General features: G+C 37.7%; 2 protein-coding genes, 1 long non-coding RNA gene and 1 pseudogene across 8 annotated transcripts; 2 read left to right on the top strand and 2 right to left on the bottom strand.

Moving 5' to 3' along the window:
- The first annotated feature begins 224 nt into the window (after positions 1 to 224).
- Positions 225 to 3,210, top strand: LOC133723597 (putative pentatricopeptide repeat-containing protein At5g52630; annotated as a pseudogene).
- Positions 2,768 to 5,439, bottom strand: LOC133722918 (cell division protein FtsZ homolog 2-2, chloroplastic-like). Its single transcript, XM_062149770.1, has 6 exons — positions 5,343 to 5,439; positions 4,331 to 4,455; positions 4,079 to 4,171; positions 3,540 to 3,605; positions 3,412 to 3,466; positions 2,768 to 2,904 (listed from the first exon to the last, which is right to left on the bottom strand). Exons 1-6 carry the CDS (start codon positions 5,437 to 5,439, stop codon positions 2,768 to 2,770), a joined length of 573 nt encoding a protein of 190 aa, XP_062005754.1.
- Positions 4,147 to 15,971, bottom strand: LOC133723596 (probable disease resistance protein At4g27220). Of its 6 annotated transcripts, none has more exons than XM_062150480.1 (9): positions 15,657 to 15,971; positions 14,901 to 15,532; positions 8,338 to 10,839; positions 7,040 to 7,335; positions 6,798 to 6,912; positions 6,148 to 6,228; positions 5,965 to 6,059; positions 4,331 to 5,433; positions 4,147 to 4,171 (listed from the first exon to the last, which is right to left on the bottom strand). In XM_062150480.1, the coding sequence occupies exons 1-4, from the start codon at positions 15,675 to 15,677 to the stop codon at positions 7,218 to 7,220; spliced, it is 3,273 nt and encodes a 1,090-aa protein (XP_062006464.1). In that variant the 5' UTR covers positions 15,678 to 15,971; the 3' UTR covers positions 4,147 to 4,171; positions 4,331 to 5,433; positions 5,965 to 6,059; positions 6,148 to 6,228; positions 6,798 to 6,912; positions 7,040 to 7,217. The 6 variants fall into 6 exon arrangements, with proteins under 6 accessions (XP_062006464.1, XP_062006462.1, XP_062006465.1 ...); XM_062150478.1 differs by having other exon boundaries at positions 6,798 to 6,909; XM_062150481.1 differs by having other exon boundaries at positions 5,965 to 6,046; positions 6,798 to 6,909.
- Positions 10,883 to 14,398, top strand: LOC133720119 (uncharacterized). The gene is made up of 2 exons (XR_009851695.1): positions 10,883 to 11,606; positions 13,797 to 14,398. It is a non-coding gene; the product is annotated as an uncharacterized LOC133720119 (long non-coding RNA).
- Positions 15,972 to 16,945: the final 974 nt, after the last annotated feature.

The following is a 16,945-nucleotide window of genomic DNA, read 5'->3' as shown; positions in this document are numbered from 1 at the left end:
TATACAGATAGTCAAGAAGAAGTTGTGATGAAGTCAACATCACGGTAATATAGAGGCTATGATCACTCATTCGACATGTTTTACTCACTTATTAAAAGCTAGCCTATTCAACTATCGTCAATAATGATAGTAACAAGCTAGTACAAGACAAACTAACTAAAAATGGGCATATAGCCCCATATTCCTGCGGTTCGATTTGAAGTGACATCTTGAGTACTAACTAAAATTACATCGCTAGCATCAATTCAATTTGATCTCAATTAATTTCTAAAGCTCCATGCAATTAGTTGGTTTTCAGTTTCAAAAAATCGACCCCGTACACAAACGTAAATTTAAAAAGTAAGTAATTTAGAAGAATAACATCATAGAAACATTTTATTTGGTTATGGACTTCTGGATGATTCCATTTTACATAATGTAAAGCTTTCCCAGAAAATTTGATTCGCAACCTTCCTTTATGAGTTTTCAACTCTTGCGCCTTTTTGGCGGCCAAATTCTCAAGGAGGAGTCCACCACTTTGGCGCAAGTGATCCAAACCTACGCAAAAACCAAGCAGCTAAACAAAGGCAAAGAGCTCCACGCTCACCTCCTACGCACTCATTACCCACTATGCATTTTCCTCACCAACCACCTCCTCAACATGTACTCCAAATGCGGGGACGTCGATTATGCCCTCAAGGTTTTCGACCAAATGCCTCACCGAAACTTGGTTTCCTGGACTGCAATGGTCACTGGGTTTTCTCAGAACTTGAGGTTCTCCGAGAGTTTCAAGGCCTTTTCCCAGATGAGAATTGCTGGGGAGAGCCCGACCCAGTTTGCATTTGCAAGTGTCATCAGAGCTTGTGTGGTTCTTGGGTCGGTTGAGATTGGGAGGCAGCTGCATTCTCTTGCTTTGAAATTGGGCTTGGCTTGTGAGCTGTTTGTGGGTAGTAGTTTAGCGGATATGTATTCGAAATGTGGGTTTATGGTTGAGGCTTGTAAGGTTTTCGAGGAAATGCCGAGTAAGGATGCTGTATCGTGGACTTCGATGATTGATGGGTATGCAAAAAGTGGGGATTTTGAGGTAGCTTTACTGAGTTACCAGAGGATGATCAATGATGGGATTGGTAATTTGGTATAGATAAAAATGTTGTTTCTATTGCTTTGAGTGCTTGTTCTGCACTGAAGGCTTGTCAGTTTGGAAAGTGTGTTCATTCGACGGTTGTGAAGTTGGGATTGGAAGTAGAGGTTGCTGTGGGATATGCTCTGGTTGATATGTACTCGAAATCAGGAGATATGTTGACCCTGAGCGTAGAAATATTGTGTCGTATTCCTCTCTGATCAATGGTTATGTTGAGATGGATGAAATCGAGAAGGCTTTTAGTGTGTCTGTTGACTTACAAAAGAGGGGAGTTGAGCCTAATCAGTTCACTTTCTCTAGCTTGGTCAAGGCCTGTGCCAACCAAGCTGCACTTGAACGAGGGATTCAACTTCATGCTCAGGTTGTCAAGTTTAATTTTGATAAAGACAGTTTTGTGTCTTCTGTTCTTGTTGATATTCATGGGAAATGTGGGTTACTTGATCATTCAATACAAGTGTTTGACGAGGTAGCCACCCCGACTAAGTTGCATGGAATTCATTGCTAAGTGTATTTGCAGTTCATGGCTTAGGAAATGACGCCTTGGAAACTTTTAGTAGAATGGTCCAGGCAGGAGTGAAACCAAATGCAATAACATTTATCAGTCTTTTAACAGGTTGTAGCCATTCTGTATTGGTAGAGGAAGATTTAAAGTACTTTTACTCTATGGAGAAAACATATGGCATAGTACCTAGAGCTGGACATTACTCTTGCATTATTGATTTACTTGGCAGGGCTGGAAGGCTTGAAGAGGCCGAAGATTTTATTAACAGCATGCCAATGCAGCCAAATGCTTTCGGGTGGTGCCCCTTTCTTGGTGCCTGCACGATTCATGGTGATAAAGAGGGGCATACTGGCAGCGGAGAAATTGATACAGCTTGAACGTGAGAATAGTGGAGCAGATGTTTTGCTTTCAACTCTACATGCAAAGGAGCAAAAATGGGAAGATTTCAGAAGTGTGCGGAAGATGATGAGAGACAGCAGCATGAAGAAATTTCCCGGTTATAGTTGGGTTGATGTTGGAAACAAAACACACACGTCTGGAGACGAAGATTTGTCTCATCCTTAGGAGAAAGAACTATATGAGAAACTTGATAGTCTTCTTTATGTGATAAAGAAAGCTGGATATGTTCCAAATACAGTTCTTGTTCTACATGATATGCACGACAATTCAAAGGTAGAACTTCTTCACCATCATAGTGACAGGATAGCGATTGCATTTGCACTGATAAGTATGCCTGCCAGGAAGCCAATCATTGTGAAGAAAAGTTTTGAGGGTGTGCTTGGATTGCTATTCTGCAATCAAGTACATCTCCCTTGGTTGTTGGAAGAAAGATTATAGTTAGGGACAATATTCGGTTCCACCATTTCGCAGATGGGTTGTGTTCATGTGGAGATTATTGGTAGAAGTTTTGAAGGCCAAAGTTTTGTAAAGGAACTCATACAAAAGTCATCTGTCTGGTTACTTCGGACAAATATTTTTTGAGCCGACTGGGTGATTAAGAATGAGGAAGAGGCTTTTAGGCTTTGACTCAAAAGCATGTAAGAAGACGAATAACCTGACCGTTTGTCCTGCACTTGGAAGAGGCGATTGACTTCTTCATCCATTGGATTATTAGCGCAATTGGTTTATAGTGTAACAAGAAGTGATCAAGTGATTGTTTGGTAGCCATTCTCAGGTGATATGTGATGAGATTCTTCATCAAGATTCACATCTCCAGGTTTACAGAGACAGGAACCAGTTACATTTTCTTCTTCTCTCTCGTGAAAGCCACAAGAATCATGGACTAAGAAAAATGCTCAATGTTTACCCATCAATTTATTTTGCTTTGCAGAAATGTATATGGCTTCTGTTTCTGAGAAGATACTATAATAAAGCTGAAATTAAAATCAGATATCAAGTAACAAAGAAGAATTCTCTGAAGCAAAGCAATTCATGCTTCTCCATAAGTTCTATTCTCACTTCCTAGATGGAAAACTCTATACACGCCAATGGCTTTTATTCAAATACTCAGGGAACAAAGGAGAACATAGACATAATACTCAAACGAGAGTGCACTAATATATGAAGGCTAGAAACCATTACTAAGTACTAACAAATGACATATTGAGGATCTATCATCCAGTATCTACAGAGGCATACTTAAATCCCTCAGATTGATGCTAATGTGGTAATGAAGAGGCTGGGAGGCCTCAGACAAGGCACTCATTGGAATAAAAAAGGAAGCATTTCAAACTGGATAACGTGAGCATCCTTTTCTTCTTCAAGAAATCGGGAATCTCGACTGAACTACCTTCTGACAAGGAGGAAGGTCTTCGATTGATTCCAAGGGTAATATCTACTTGTGCCTGCAATTTGGTATTTTAATAAAATTGTCGAGAGACTTATGGAGAAAGTGAGAGAGTGAGCTATGAGGAATACCTGGAGTGGCCTCCCATCACTTTCTTCTTGGCGTTTGAATCCAGTAGCAATTAGAGTGATGCTAACCTGAATGAAACCAAGACAAGCAACATGACATTTAATAGGTTTTCAAACTAAAATACCACCACATACTAGGATAACCAGGACTATATATCATCTATTTGCTTATAGTTATACCTAGTAATAAGAAAACTAAAGGTATAAAATATGCCTTCAGATGCACGAATGAAATTCCTTTCTGGCAAGTAGATCTTCAGGAAAAGGGACCAAGTAAAAGTTATTGATGGGGTTCTCTCTCTAATGAGGACTTCAAAAACAGTTGGCTGACGTACTTGTTGAAAAAATAATATTTTAAAAATTTTAAAAACACTTATCCAACCATTGATTTGAAAGTCCTTACTGAGTCCTCACAAGAACTCTCCCATCAATTGGATTATCCTCTTTCTTATTTTTTAAATTACTGGTACAACGCAGATGTGATCAGGTCATAATGAGACAAGGGTAGGATTGCAGACTTTAGAGAAAGCAACAAAACTTACTTGACCACTGAGTGATGGATCTGTCACTGCTCCAAATATTAAATTTGCTGTTGGATCAACAAGATCATATATAACCTCTGCTGCAGCATTTACCTATGAGAATACCCAAAATTAGAGTGTAGCAGAAGAGAAATGTCTCATATCATATGTGAGTGAAAACCACAACTTGGAGAATTCAGTAGATGGGGAATAATTATATTGGAATTCAGGAAGTTCTGGTAAGAAGTTTTTATGCCAATCAGAAAGTGGTACCTCATAGTGTGTCAAATCAGTTCCACCAGTTATGTTCCAGACAATTCCAGTAGCCCTCTCTATAACAATATCTAATAAAGATGATTGAATGGCATTTAAAGCAGCATCTCTTGCCCTTGTCTTCCCTATTCCCAAAGAGGAAGGAAAAAAAAAACAGAGTTATCTGCTTACATAAAAAAAAATGGGATGAATGTTCCTCGCACAAGGAAATAGGCTCTGATGAAATGAACTGCTAATGCACCACTACTCAATCACATGACAAAACTATTCATAGTTGTAGATAACTTGGTGAACATGTTATAGAAGGCAGAAATGGAGATATATGTTATATCTTGAAAAGCATCCAAAGAAATTTCACACAATCCTTATAAGTTATAACCCTTGAAGTAAATATTTTGTGCGAATCCCACAGCTGATGGCTAATTCACACAGAACTCCAGTCATTTTAAAATTTTTCCAAAACAAAAAAGATGTAAAATTCTGCATTGAACTAGAGTCACAACTAACAAGCATACATCTAGAAGATGGGATTGGCTACGACCAAAGAATTTGAATTCTCTATGTTGATGACACAGTCATTTTAGTATCAAAATTATTGACATGCACACTCCAAATCACAGGACATGGAGAATGCAACTAAAACTACATATTCAGACCATCTCCAATACTAAGAAATCATTCTCAGTAAAAAAAATTTCTCAAATAAACATTTCTCAAAGCTTATGGCCGTATCCTGTACCTTATTGAGGAACAAATACCTATATATTTAAATTCTAACAAACCAGGTATTAGATCACCTTCCTCCTCACACACTAACCCAATAAACTGATAAGTTCTTGATGTCATTCATAAAAGTAACTTTCACAAGGTTACCCACAGTGATGCCATCATGGAAGGCACTATGGTAATTAGGTTCCACCACAATCATGTCCAAAATCATAAGTACGTGAAGCCTCTGACTCTGACATCATATTAGCACTGTAAACATTCTAGTTAGTAAATCACAAATTACCAGTTGCAGTTCCTATCCCCATCAATGAAGAACCCGCATTCACCATTATAGCCCTTACATCAGCAAAGTCGACATTTGCCAGCCCGGGAATCTGCATTTAACGTGATGACTATCAACTAGTGTAACAAAATATGACGCTAAGGAAATAGGACAGGAAACTACAAATGATCAACTAAGCATTATAGAACTCCATTGATCTAAAGGTGACGTTCCAAGCATATACCGATGCAATGCTTATAAGTTATAAATTCAGCTTATCAATATAAGAAGTTTGAAATATATCATCACAATATGTGATATTGTTTCAGAACTGGGTGCCAGTTTTAGAATAATAATAATAACCCATGAAAAGAATAATAAGTATTCATACAGAACTTCTGGTGCCCTTACGATGTACAAATTAGGGAAAGCATTGAGATGCCTATCTTAGAGTCTGTCAAGCACTCTTACTAGATGTAGTATATGAACAAAGAAGTAAAAAGTTATTTCCTGATAGGACACATCGGCGTTCATTCTCATTTTCCTTCTAAATTTTTTCTTTGCTTTCCTTCTTTTGTCTAATTATACTGTATTTAACATCAGAATAGAGGTCATAATTACAAGATCATTAAAGATCACATACCGTGATTATATCGGAGATACCACGAACACCCCTTGTCGTAAAATATCGTCAGCTAGATTAAATGCCTCTGTTACTGGGGAAACTGCAGTCAATAGCTTGTCATTTGGAATGACTATCAGTTTCACTACTTAAAGTAACTGATAAACCAAATGTTTGCATCAAAATTATGTATGGTGCATATACCTTGAGTGACTTGCCATGAGACTCCATCTACACCCCTTCAATACTTTCTATTACATGAGCCAATTTAATATTTTGATTCCCCTACAAAAACATAACAGGGAGACGAATCTCATAACTAGAATAACTAGCAATGCAAAAACTAACATTTTACGAAGTGATAGACGGTGAATCAGGGTCTGCAACTGAAAAGCCTTAGACCCTCTACTAAGGAACAAAATGGCAGGAGTAAGTGGTAGCTTCATTGGTACCTTCACTAACCACAGCAAGCACAATACACAAAGACCATGTAGAAAAAGGTTTCATTGGCATTATATTCCAAATTAAATTGGCTTAGAACAAGGCTTTCCATAAATCAACTAAAAAAAGATCCTACAATTATGCTCATCCAAATTCCAATACCTATAGCCCATCATTGATTCAGAAACCCTACTGCAGTTATTATTAACCATAACTGATAACCCACATGCTTCTAACAGAAAATAACTTAATTGCACCTTGTTCTATATGAAAATAATAATTTCTAGGATTTTAGTTTTTAGTCAAGAGAAGATTAAGATTCAAATTCACCCAAAGGAATATGATGCAGCACCCTAAAACATCCATAAAATCCAACAGCGATGATTCCGTGCTTAAATCCAAAGGAATTATACCTAGAACAAAATTCAGAGTAAAGAAAGGTGGAACCCGTCGGCAGCTGTTGGCCAGCTCCCAGTAGTATGGCCATGTGGGTTTTGTAGATCAGCTCTGTGTACAATTCACTGGCTGCTAGGAGAGAGAGTGTGATAAAAAGTGATCAGCTATGTTTAGTTTATTAAACATATGATCCAACTTTTCCTGTATTAATCTGTATAGAGTTGTGAAAATGTGCTTCATGACACACAATTCAACTCACCACCAAATTCTGATCTTGAAGATTCAACAATAACTCCATCCAATGTTCTAACAGTGCAATGATATATGAACTGCAAATCGAAAAAACTAATCTACCTTCCACCATTTGCTTTTATACACAGTTCAATTGCGATACTGGCTTCAGAAAGCGTAATGTAAGCCCAACCTGATCACCATCTTCAGGTGTTGAAGCACCTCCACCAGGTCTGATCACTGCTTTCATCAAGCTTCCGGCCACTATTTTCGTCCTTCTGTTCTCGCAGTTGTTCATAAAAACGCTTTACGAACAGGGACGCTCTTGTCAAATGGAAAAATAAAAAAATAAAAAAAAATAAGTCAACAATATTGTGTTGTTTACATTGCACTCCCCGAGCTAAATAGACAAAAAATGAATTACAATTAAAAAAAAAAGGTAGTCTAAAATGCAGAATCAGAGTAAATTAATATCTAGATAGAATGAAAATGATTCAATTCATGATCTGTACAAAGTTTATGTTTTCAAATTTTGGGACAGTCAGTTGATTGCAAAAAAAGCAAAAAAAATTGGCCGGTAGTCGAAATTAGCTTGGTCTACTAAAATGCGGAACTCGTTTCAGTTTTTTTAAATCAGAAATATTAATAAGACCAAAGCAACACATACATCAGCTTTCTAAGATTCAATCCATATATCAGAGGATCAAACAGCCACCAAACCTGACAAATATCATTCACTAAAAAGATGAGGGCTCACTTTTTTTTCTTTTTTCTTTTTTTAAACAAAAAAAAAACTCTTAGCTCATCTCAACCTTACATATGTCAGTGAAAATCGAACCAATGATCTTTACAATGTTGGAATTATAATTTACATAAAATAAGGGTTCACTTATTCAAAAACAAGCTTTCAAATATGATGCAAATCTGACTACCTATTTTCTAGCCAGTTACCTTAGCACGCAATTGTGGTGCAATTAAAAAACATAGAATCATTATTCAAAAAAAGAAAACATAGAATCAACAAGTCAAAAACCTTGCATCATTGTTTGAAAGATGAAGAAACCTACTAACAATTAAACTTTTGAAAGCGGTCGGCAAATAAATAATGTTAATTATGGAAAAGCTCTCTCTCTCTCTATCAAATAGAAATTAAAAGTTGTTGTGGTTATATATATATATATATATATATATATATATATATATATAACCACAACAACTTTTAATTTCTATTTGTTTACTAGCAGGAATTCAAACTAGCCTACCAATTATATAAGCAGATTATAAGATAAAAGAAAAACGAGTTAAGTTTATGACCCAGCAACATACTTAATGTCTACCAAACTGAGACACGGCTTCTTCTCATCATTGACTTGGTTCCTGCTGTGGAAGTAGTCAGCAGCAGCAGAGGATGGAAGTGACAAGTGGGGGCAGCCATCCAGATACAAGTTTTCCAATGAAGGACACTCAAAATCAATAGTAGCACTTCCCTTGTACAACATTGGAAGATCTAGCAAAGCTAAGAACTTCAATTTTGGAAGAATGGTCTTCCTGTTCTTCAATATTTCCCTCCTTGCTTCGATTACTCTTTCCAAGACAGGGCATTCGGATACAGTAAGAGTTTCCAATTGAAAAAGACACTGAGCTACATCAAATGTGAAGAGACTTCCCTGGAAGTTGCAATTGTCAATGAACAATTCCTTTAAAGCGTGGAACATTACACGTGGAGCAGGACCATTACATATGCTTCTTACTGCGCGTAGATTCTGTAACTCCATCTCTCTCAGATTTGTTTGATCTGGCTCAAATCCTTCACATCCAAACATATATTCCACTTTCGTATCAGAGCAGAGTAGTTTTTCCAGATTTGATAGTTTCTGCAACAATTTTGATGGCAACAGTACATTCCCCAAGTTACGACACTGACGGACCTCCAATAATTTCAGACTGCAGAGAGATACAACTGGTAACTCACCAACACATAACTGCTTCAGTTCATCCAGGCTAAACAGATGCAACTCTTCCAAGTTCTCATACACAGGCATATATGGAACACATGTTATTGCATTCATCAATTCTTTCAAGTTCTCACAGCGACCTTTTACAGAGAGAACTTTCAAATTGCTTAAATATGATAAACCAGCTAATTCATCAAAGCCAATATTAGTTTCTTCGCCTTCTCCATCAATTTTACTCCCCCAGTCCCAAAATCCACATTGCATGTACAGTTCTTCTAATTTATGTAACTTTGATATCACTTTAGATGGAACTGTGCCAATAACTTCAGCACTGACATCCAGCATCCTTAGATTGGTCAACTGTCCTATTTCTCTGGGCAATTCTTTCAGAGCATTTCCTTTCATACTAAGAACCTCAAGCTTGTGAAGTTTTCCGATTACAGAAATATCAGTTATGTCCTTGCAGTAATCTAAATACAAAGCTTGAAGGTTGGTTAGGAAACTGATTGATTGGGGTAGTAATGAAATACCAGTGTGGCTAAGATCCAAGACCCTTAATTCTTTCTGACTTTGGAAGAAAGATTCTGGGATCTCATTTAGAGAAGCATTGTCTCGCAGTAATAAAATCTGGAGATTTGGACATACCAACTCTTCGGGTAGCTTGCAAATTTTGTTCTTCATTAGTGAGATTGCAGAGTAGCCCTTACGTGCATCAATCCTTGGCCAATTCTTCAATTCACAGCCAACTTTCACAAAGAACCGCGGGCCGTCTTCAGATAATGATATCAATATTGCCATATCCCGAATGACATCATGCATCCTTACACGTCCTTCATGTCTAGAGTCCCAAAGCAATCCGTCTTCTCTAGAGTCCAAAAGCAAGCTAGACTCTTTAAGGGCCTTCACCGCTGAATTTGTTGTGGCGCGGGCGTCTAGCATGTCGGAATCTTGAAACATTCCTTTCCCAATTCCATAATTGAGCAAGTATTCAATTGGGATATCATAATCTTCTGGGAACAGGCAGCAAAGCAAGAAGCATGATTTCGAAACATCAGATTTCAAGTAATCATAGCTTAACTTTATGCATTTGAACACATCTCCCTCATCTTCAAGGATGGGGGGTTGAGACACTTTTAGTCGTCGAGCAGCTTCTTTCCATCTGTCCAAACCTTCACCTCGAAGGGCCCTCGCAACTGCTATCAAAGCAATAGGAAGACCAGCGCATTCTCTAGCCACCTCACTCGCTACATCATAGAAATTGGATGATTTGTCAAGAGGGTACTTCCTTGCTTCCTTCACAAATAAATTCAGAGAATCTTCTTCTGATAAGATATTGAGACGTATGTTTGCATGGCAATCCATGGAACGGCAAACATCCAATTTTCTGGTGGTCAGTAGAACTTTGGAATGGCTCGGAATTCCAATGTCTGAAAAGTCTATTCTCTTCCAAATGTCATCCAAGATTATGAGGATCCGGGTTTCTCCCATTATTTTCTCCTCCAATTTACGGGCTCTTACAATTTCTGTCTTCTCCTCCAATTTCAAGCCCAACTGTTCTGCAAATGTTTGTTGAATTTTCATAAAGTCAGGGTTTTGGGATACAACAGCCATAATCACTTTATCAAAAAGCCTCCTTTCTTGGGCTAGTGCTCCAACATACTTCGCCATTGTCGTTTTTCCAACGCCCCCCATTCCGTAGACTCCAATGGTAGTGGCCTCATCATCTTTTAGCGCATTCATAACCTCATCAATGGCTTGTTTTGTTGCTTCAAATGCTTTAAAACCTCCAATGGACATTTTAAGCTCAAGTCCAGTGGGTCGTAATTTATTGCACACAGATTCCTCAATGTCATCCACAAGTTCTCTTTCTGTTCTGCAAGTAAGCATTATGGATCAGAAAATCACTACAAGAAAAATAGTCTATGACAACATCATATTTACAACATGCTGTAAATGCTCGTTGTCATCTCTAATATTCTACAACATGCGCAGAAAGAGTGTTGTATTAAATTATTTACCACTACATGCGTCATTTGCATGTTGTTAATTTCGTTATCGATAACTCAGTTTGCACGTTGTTGTCTACTTGTTGTCAATTAATGTATCAACAAGTAGGAGTGCATGTTGTTAAATATTTTCAAAACAACAACGTGCAGCTAACGCGGTCGAAACTTTGAGATAAAAGATTAAAAAAAAAAAAAACAAAAGGGCCTGTTGACTAAAGTCAGTAAAAAAAAGAAGCATCAGCTCTCTAAATCCATCATAGACCCAAAACATATAAAATCCTGGGCTTGAAGAATTGAGCTCTGAAGCTCTCACTTCTCAAACCCTAAACCGCCCGAAACGATCGCTTCCCTCCGTCGTCACTCTCAATTGGATCGACGACTTCACTATGGAGCAAGACTGCTTGTCCGGCGTCGCCGCCGTCGAGCACGTCCTGCTTAGCCGACGGCAGGGTCGAGTTTGCCTTTGGCTGAGCTCCTCCAATCCCTCCCGTAGTCCCATACCTCCCAAGCGCCGCCCAGCGTCGGCTACGTCCTTACTAGTTCATCCTCTGCCTCGGCTCCGTCGACCGCGCCACTGACTCCGCCGACCTCGGTTGTCAATCTCTAATGCATTTCCGGCGTTACGGCTACGAAGGTACTTCTTTCTTTCTTCATATTACCTGTTCCACCGTTTCGCACCTTTAATTTCATCATCTAGCTAGGTTCCTATTTCATTCTAATCATCATGTTCTTGTTTGAAAATTGTTTGATGAACTCAGGTTTTAGTCTCGCAGATGCAAAACACTGTTATTCATTCGCTTGTTCATGTTTTGCTTGTTCTTCCTGATTTGGCATTTTGTCGAACACTTGGTGTGCATTGAAAATAAAGATGATTCATGCTAGATAGTGAGTTTTATGTAAAAATTCGATAGTATCACTAAATTGTAATGATTTATAGCCAATATTGCGACTTTCTCAGTGATAAAATATGTTTTGTGTTTCTTCTTGGGAGGATTAGATTTGCATAATGTATAAGGGTTTATTGGTTTCTTGGTTGTTGAGAAATGGTGAGAAAAGAGAACAATATGTCTAGCATGGAAGGTCACCAAGTAAAATATGTTGTAAGAGCATTGCTAAATAGGGATCTACAATTGTGTCACTACTCACTACTGTTTTCAGCAAATGTGGTGTTGATTTTAGAATTAGTATGAACAACACTTATATGATGTCTTAAGGTCGATCAAAAGTGGTTTATATTTGAATTAGTTGTGAGAATTTGTAAAACATATCCTAAATAAGGTACTTAGTAGGATTTTGTGGGTATCTCAGAAAAAGAAGATGAGAACCTGGGTATCTCATACATGTTCCACTGCTATTTGGTTAGTAGATTTCAGAAATAGTTAATTCGTTATACCTAACCATAGACCTCTTTACCAATTTTTTGGTCTGAAAAAGTGATGGCACTATATACATTACTATAATGTTGTTTGAGTGTTAACAGAAACATAAAGCCTTGGTGGTTAGCAAGTGCTATTTTCATACTTTTTTTAAATATTGACATGAGAAAAGAATGCAGCAGGGGATGTGATCTGAAAGCCATAGACACACCAAACCCTACATTAATTATATTATCAAAACAGATTATGCCACCACAAAGACAAAGTAGTTGGTTTTATTGCTTCTGAGGTCATTGCCAGAGAAGGAATTAATTATAGTTTTCAGCAATGTCACAACTTCAAATCAGTGGCACCTACTAAACTGCCAAAGTGATAGCATCCAAGACTCAAATTTGTATGATTGATCCGCTAATATAACCGAGGGAAAATTCATACCCTAAACCAAGGCTAGTTTCCTGATTCCTAAAACAAACTAGGATTTAAGCTATCAAACCTATAACGTGCACTGTGTGTCTATGTGTCTGTCATCTATTGCATTGATTCAGAACCCTTGCTGTAAATTCATTGTTTCTTTTCCAAGTCTTTTTCTGTTCACCATTTCCCTCCTGGTTCTTTGTTTGGATCACATTGTTTCCAACTTCTTATCTCTATGTGTTTGGGCAAGCATACTCTGAATCTATACACCCTTAACCTTGTGATCAAATAAATTTTTATTTAATCTCCTTGAGTTATCATTTTAAAAACCAAGTAGATATTAAACTACTTGAATGGATTCTTCTGTACATATTGATCCTTGAGTTATATGCTTTTTGTCTAAAAGGGATTGGGGGGTTTCCTTTCTGGGCCAAATTCCAACCCCATGAGACAAACAAATAGCTACTTCTTGACTACTCCTCAGCTTATAAAGTCTTTTATTGCTGTCAAAATCTTTATTACTCCTCAAAAATATATGATGTTTCATTATTCTGGCTTTCCTGCTGTGTGTAGTTTTTCATTAAGAGACTCTACAGAACAGGAATGCAATAAGTCAGCCATTCTCAGTCACTGGTATCATGTTGCATAATGAAATTTACAACTATTTATTGAATTTCCTTTTCCTTGATAATCTTTAGAAAGTTCTTATCATTCATATAATGTCCACATAATTTCCTTTTCATTAGTCTTCTTGTACCTTGTTTTACAGAAAAACTACCATCGATTCATGTATCTTGGTTGTTGCACTGAAACTTATTCTACAGATTATTTCAATTAGAATGCATGTATTATTATTTGTGATGACTGTAACTTGTGCTTCTGTATCTGTGTAGTTAATACTTGTCCTTGTCAAAGTGTTAATTAGATTAGAAGGAATAGCAATTGAGTGGTACTGTAGTAGTGGTTCTAAGTTCTAAGTTCTAAGTTCAGAAGGACTAATGTGCCTATGCTATATATGATTTCGTGCCTTCTAGTTTGAGGTACAGTTTCTGTCAAGATGGAGAAACAATGGCTGCAATTTGATAGAGAAAAGGAACAGACAAAGAAGAGGAAAAGAGGTGATGAAGAACAGAAAAAGAAGGGGAAAAAGAAGAGGAGGAAGTGGACCAATCAATGCTCCAAGCAATGATCTTGAAAATAGCAGATGTGCACTTTTGAATTGGAACAATTATGAAGAAGATGAAGTGGTAGCTGAAGGAATGATCTCTTCAACAAATCCAAGTACAAAAGTTCATTGTGTGCCTCTTGGACGAAATTGTTGGAAGGTTTGGGTTGATGTGGTGTTTGATGAGTATCAGACTATGGAAGTGTACAGATTAACCATGGATGCCAAACAACTTGGTGAAGCTATAGGAAGCACTCTTGCATGGCCCAAAAGCTCCATTGAAATGCTTCCTTAGTAGTTGAAGTAGCAGGTACATTTTGCTTTACTAGAGAATTTATGTAGGTCAGGAAGTACCATGCATGTTTTGTCAATGCTGGTGAACAAAGAATCCAGTACTTTGTCATGCATGTTTTGTAAAGAACATATGTATAAGAGAATGTGGCACTCCTAATGAAATGTATATTTTTCATACATGGTTAGTGTACGTGTACTAATATTGGCATGTGAATGTGTTTAAGTAATGGTGAATGTTTATAGAGGTACAGGAAAGCATAGCCCAACAAATTGGGTGCAATAGTATATGCTGAAACGTTGTAACAACGTATGTAATATGACAACATACCATGTATGCTGTCGAAAACTAAAGACAACATGCTGAGAGTGTTGTTAAAACTTACAACATGCACTTGAAACGTTGTTGAAAATTTATGACAACGTGCAGAGCTCATTGTTGAATAATTACAACAACGTGCTTCACCTCTTTTTGACAACATGCAAAGCGCGATGTTAAGGACTCGAGGACTTTTAATGACTCTGGCATCTACAACATGCGCCAAACGTTGTCAAAAGTGATTGACAACGCTAATTGCATGTTGTTAAACATGTTTTTTCTTGTAGTGAATCATCGGGCAAATTAATGATAAATCCAAAAGCACAAGTATTACTAATTAAAAAAAGGTCTCATGATGCTTACTTATAATTCAGTGTATGCCATCCAGAGAAATTTGCCACTTTTTTTAAAGCATCTCTCCACTGCTGCACCTTCTCTGATCTGTGTCGCCCAGATTTTTCATGCTTAGTGAAAGCATCTCCGAAACTCCTCTTCTGATGTCGTACATCAGTAGGATCCACATCATAAAAAAGTGGTAGAATTCTATTGTTGTCTCCTTTCATGCATTCACAAATGTTTCTAAGTTCCTCCAAACACCAAGTGGAAGAGGCATAGTCTTGGGAGAGAACAATAATTGCAAACCTTGATTCTTTAATTGCCGTTAGGAGAGTGGGAGAAATAACATCCCCTACGTCAAGGTCTTGGTCATCCATGAATGTTTTGATTCCTCTCTTTTGCAGTCGATCATATAAAAAGGATGTAATACCCCTACGAGTGTCTGCACCCCTGAAACTCAAAAACACATCATACTTCCACCTAGGAGCTGAGGATGAAGGAAGAGATGCAAAGGCATCGACGTCAACCAGTTCTTGATTATCCTCTGATACTGGCTCAGGCTTTTCAACCGTGTAACTGAACAAACTCTTCCATATCCACTTAAGACTGGCTATGACACCGATCCATGTCACAACTACCACAATAATCGCCAACACCGTCTTTCAATTATTATTGTTAAACATGCAAAAACATAGAGGAGACAAACAAAAACGAATCAAAACCAACGGAAACAAATTTTGGAGGATAAAACTTATGAAATAATTAGTAGAGTATGTTTCTAACCTCGAAGAAATAGAACTCCATTAGCTTCAGCTATTACAGACCCAGAAGTAGTGTGGCTTGGAGATAGAGGAGACTTTTGGCTAGATCTAAAAAAAGTCGAACAGAGAGAGAGAGAGAGAGAGAGAGAATGTGTCTATACTTCTACGCTTTGATGATGAAACATAAAAAAAGGTCTTACAGCTGTACTACTACCAGCATAGTAGCATGTAAAATCTTGGTCTGAAAATGAAGACCCTTGGTTTAGGGTTTAGGACAGTCAAGGAGGATGTCAAATTCTCTCTTATGAATTATCATTAACTTTACCTTACTGGGTGAATTGCTTATTTGTATTTTCTGAAACTTTCCACAGACGCATACTACCATCCATCTGCCCACAAAGTCACTGACCCAACCGACCTATAAAGTCTCCAAGGAACCAATCAACCAACCATCCATGGCCCCCATCAGAAGGTAAAGCTTGAGGCAATTATTGGTGTTTATGGTCCTACGTACGGCATCTTCACATGAAGTCTGAAGACATCCACCTTAGTTTTAGAGGACTGGTTTCTTAACATATTGTAAAGAAATGGCTGAATAATGAAATGTGAAGAAATGGCTGAATAATGATTCTTCTTATTATTCAACATCAATCTATGCAACATATATATACACAAGAGCAGCACGACCCAATGGCCCCGTACTCAATTGCTCCTACACCCAAAGCATTAAAGCCATAATCTATTCCCTAAAACATGTAAAGGTGTCTCCACTAAAGGAAAGAAAAAGTAAAGAACATAAAGTACAAATTTACAATATAATTCTCAATACTCCCCCTCAAGTTGGAGAGTGTAGATCATGAACTCCCAACTTGGCACGTAGTGTCAAAAATTGATCTTTTCCCAAGGCTTTTGTGAATATATCTGCTAGTTGGAAGCGTGTAGGTACATATGAGGGACGAACCATTCCAGCTTGCAGTTTTTCTCTAACTATGTGGCAATCAATGTCAATGTGCTTTGTACGTTCATGGAAAACAGGATTTTTCGCTATATGCAAAGCTGCCTGATTATCACAAAACAATGTTGTAGGATGCACTTGTGAGACTTTTAGATCATGCAGTATATAACGTAGCCATGTCAATTCTAAGCATGTATTAGCCATTGCCCTATATTCGGCTTCTGCTGATGATCTAGAGACATTTGTTTGTTTCTTAGATTTCCATGAGATGAGAGAATTTCCAAGGAAGACGCAATAACCTGTAACTGATCTCCTTGTCTCACGGCATCTTCCCCAATCAGAATCACAAAAGGCTT

This window comes from Rosa rugosa, chromosome 7 (assembly GCF_958449725.1).
Source record: "Rosa rugosa chromosome 7, drRosRugo1.1, whole genome shotgun sequence".
NCBI classification, from domain to species: domain Eukaryota; kingdom Viridiplantae; phylum Streptophyta; class Magnoliopsida; order Rosales; family Rosaceae; genus Rosa; species Rosa rugosa.
The sequence above is the reverse complement of the archived record's forward strand: the minus strand, read 5'-3'. Positions and strand labels throughout refer to the sequence as shown.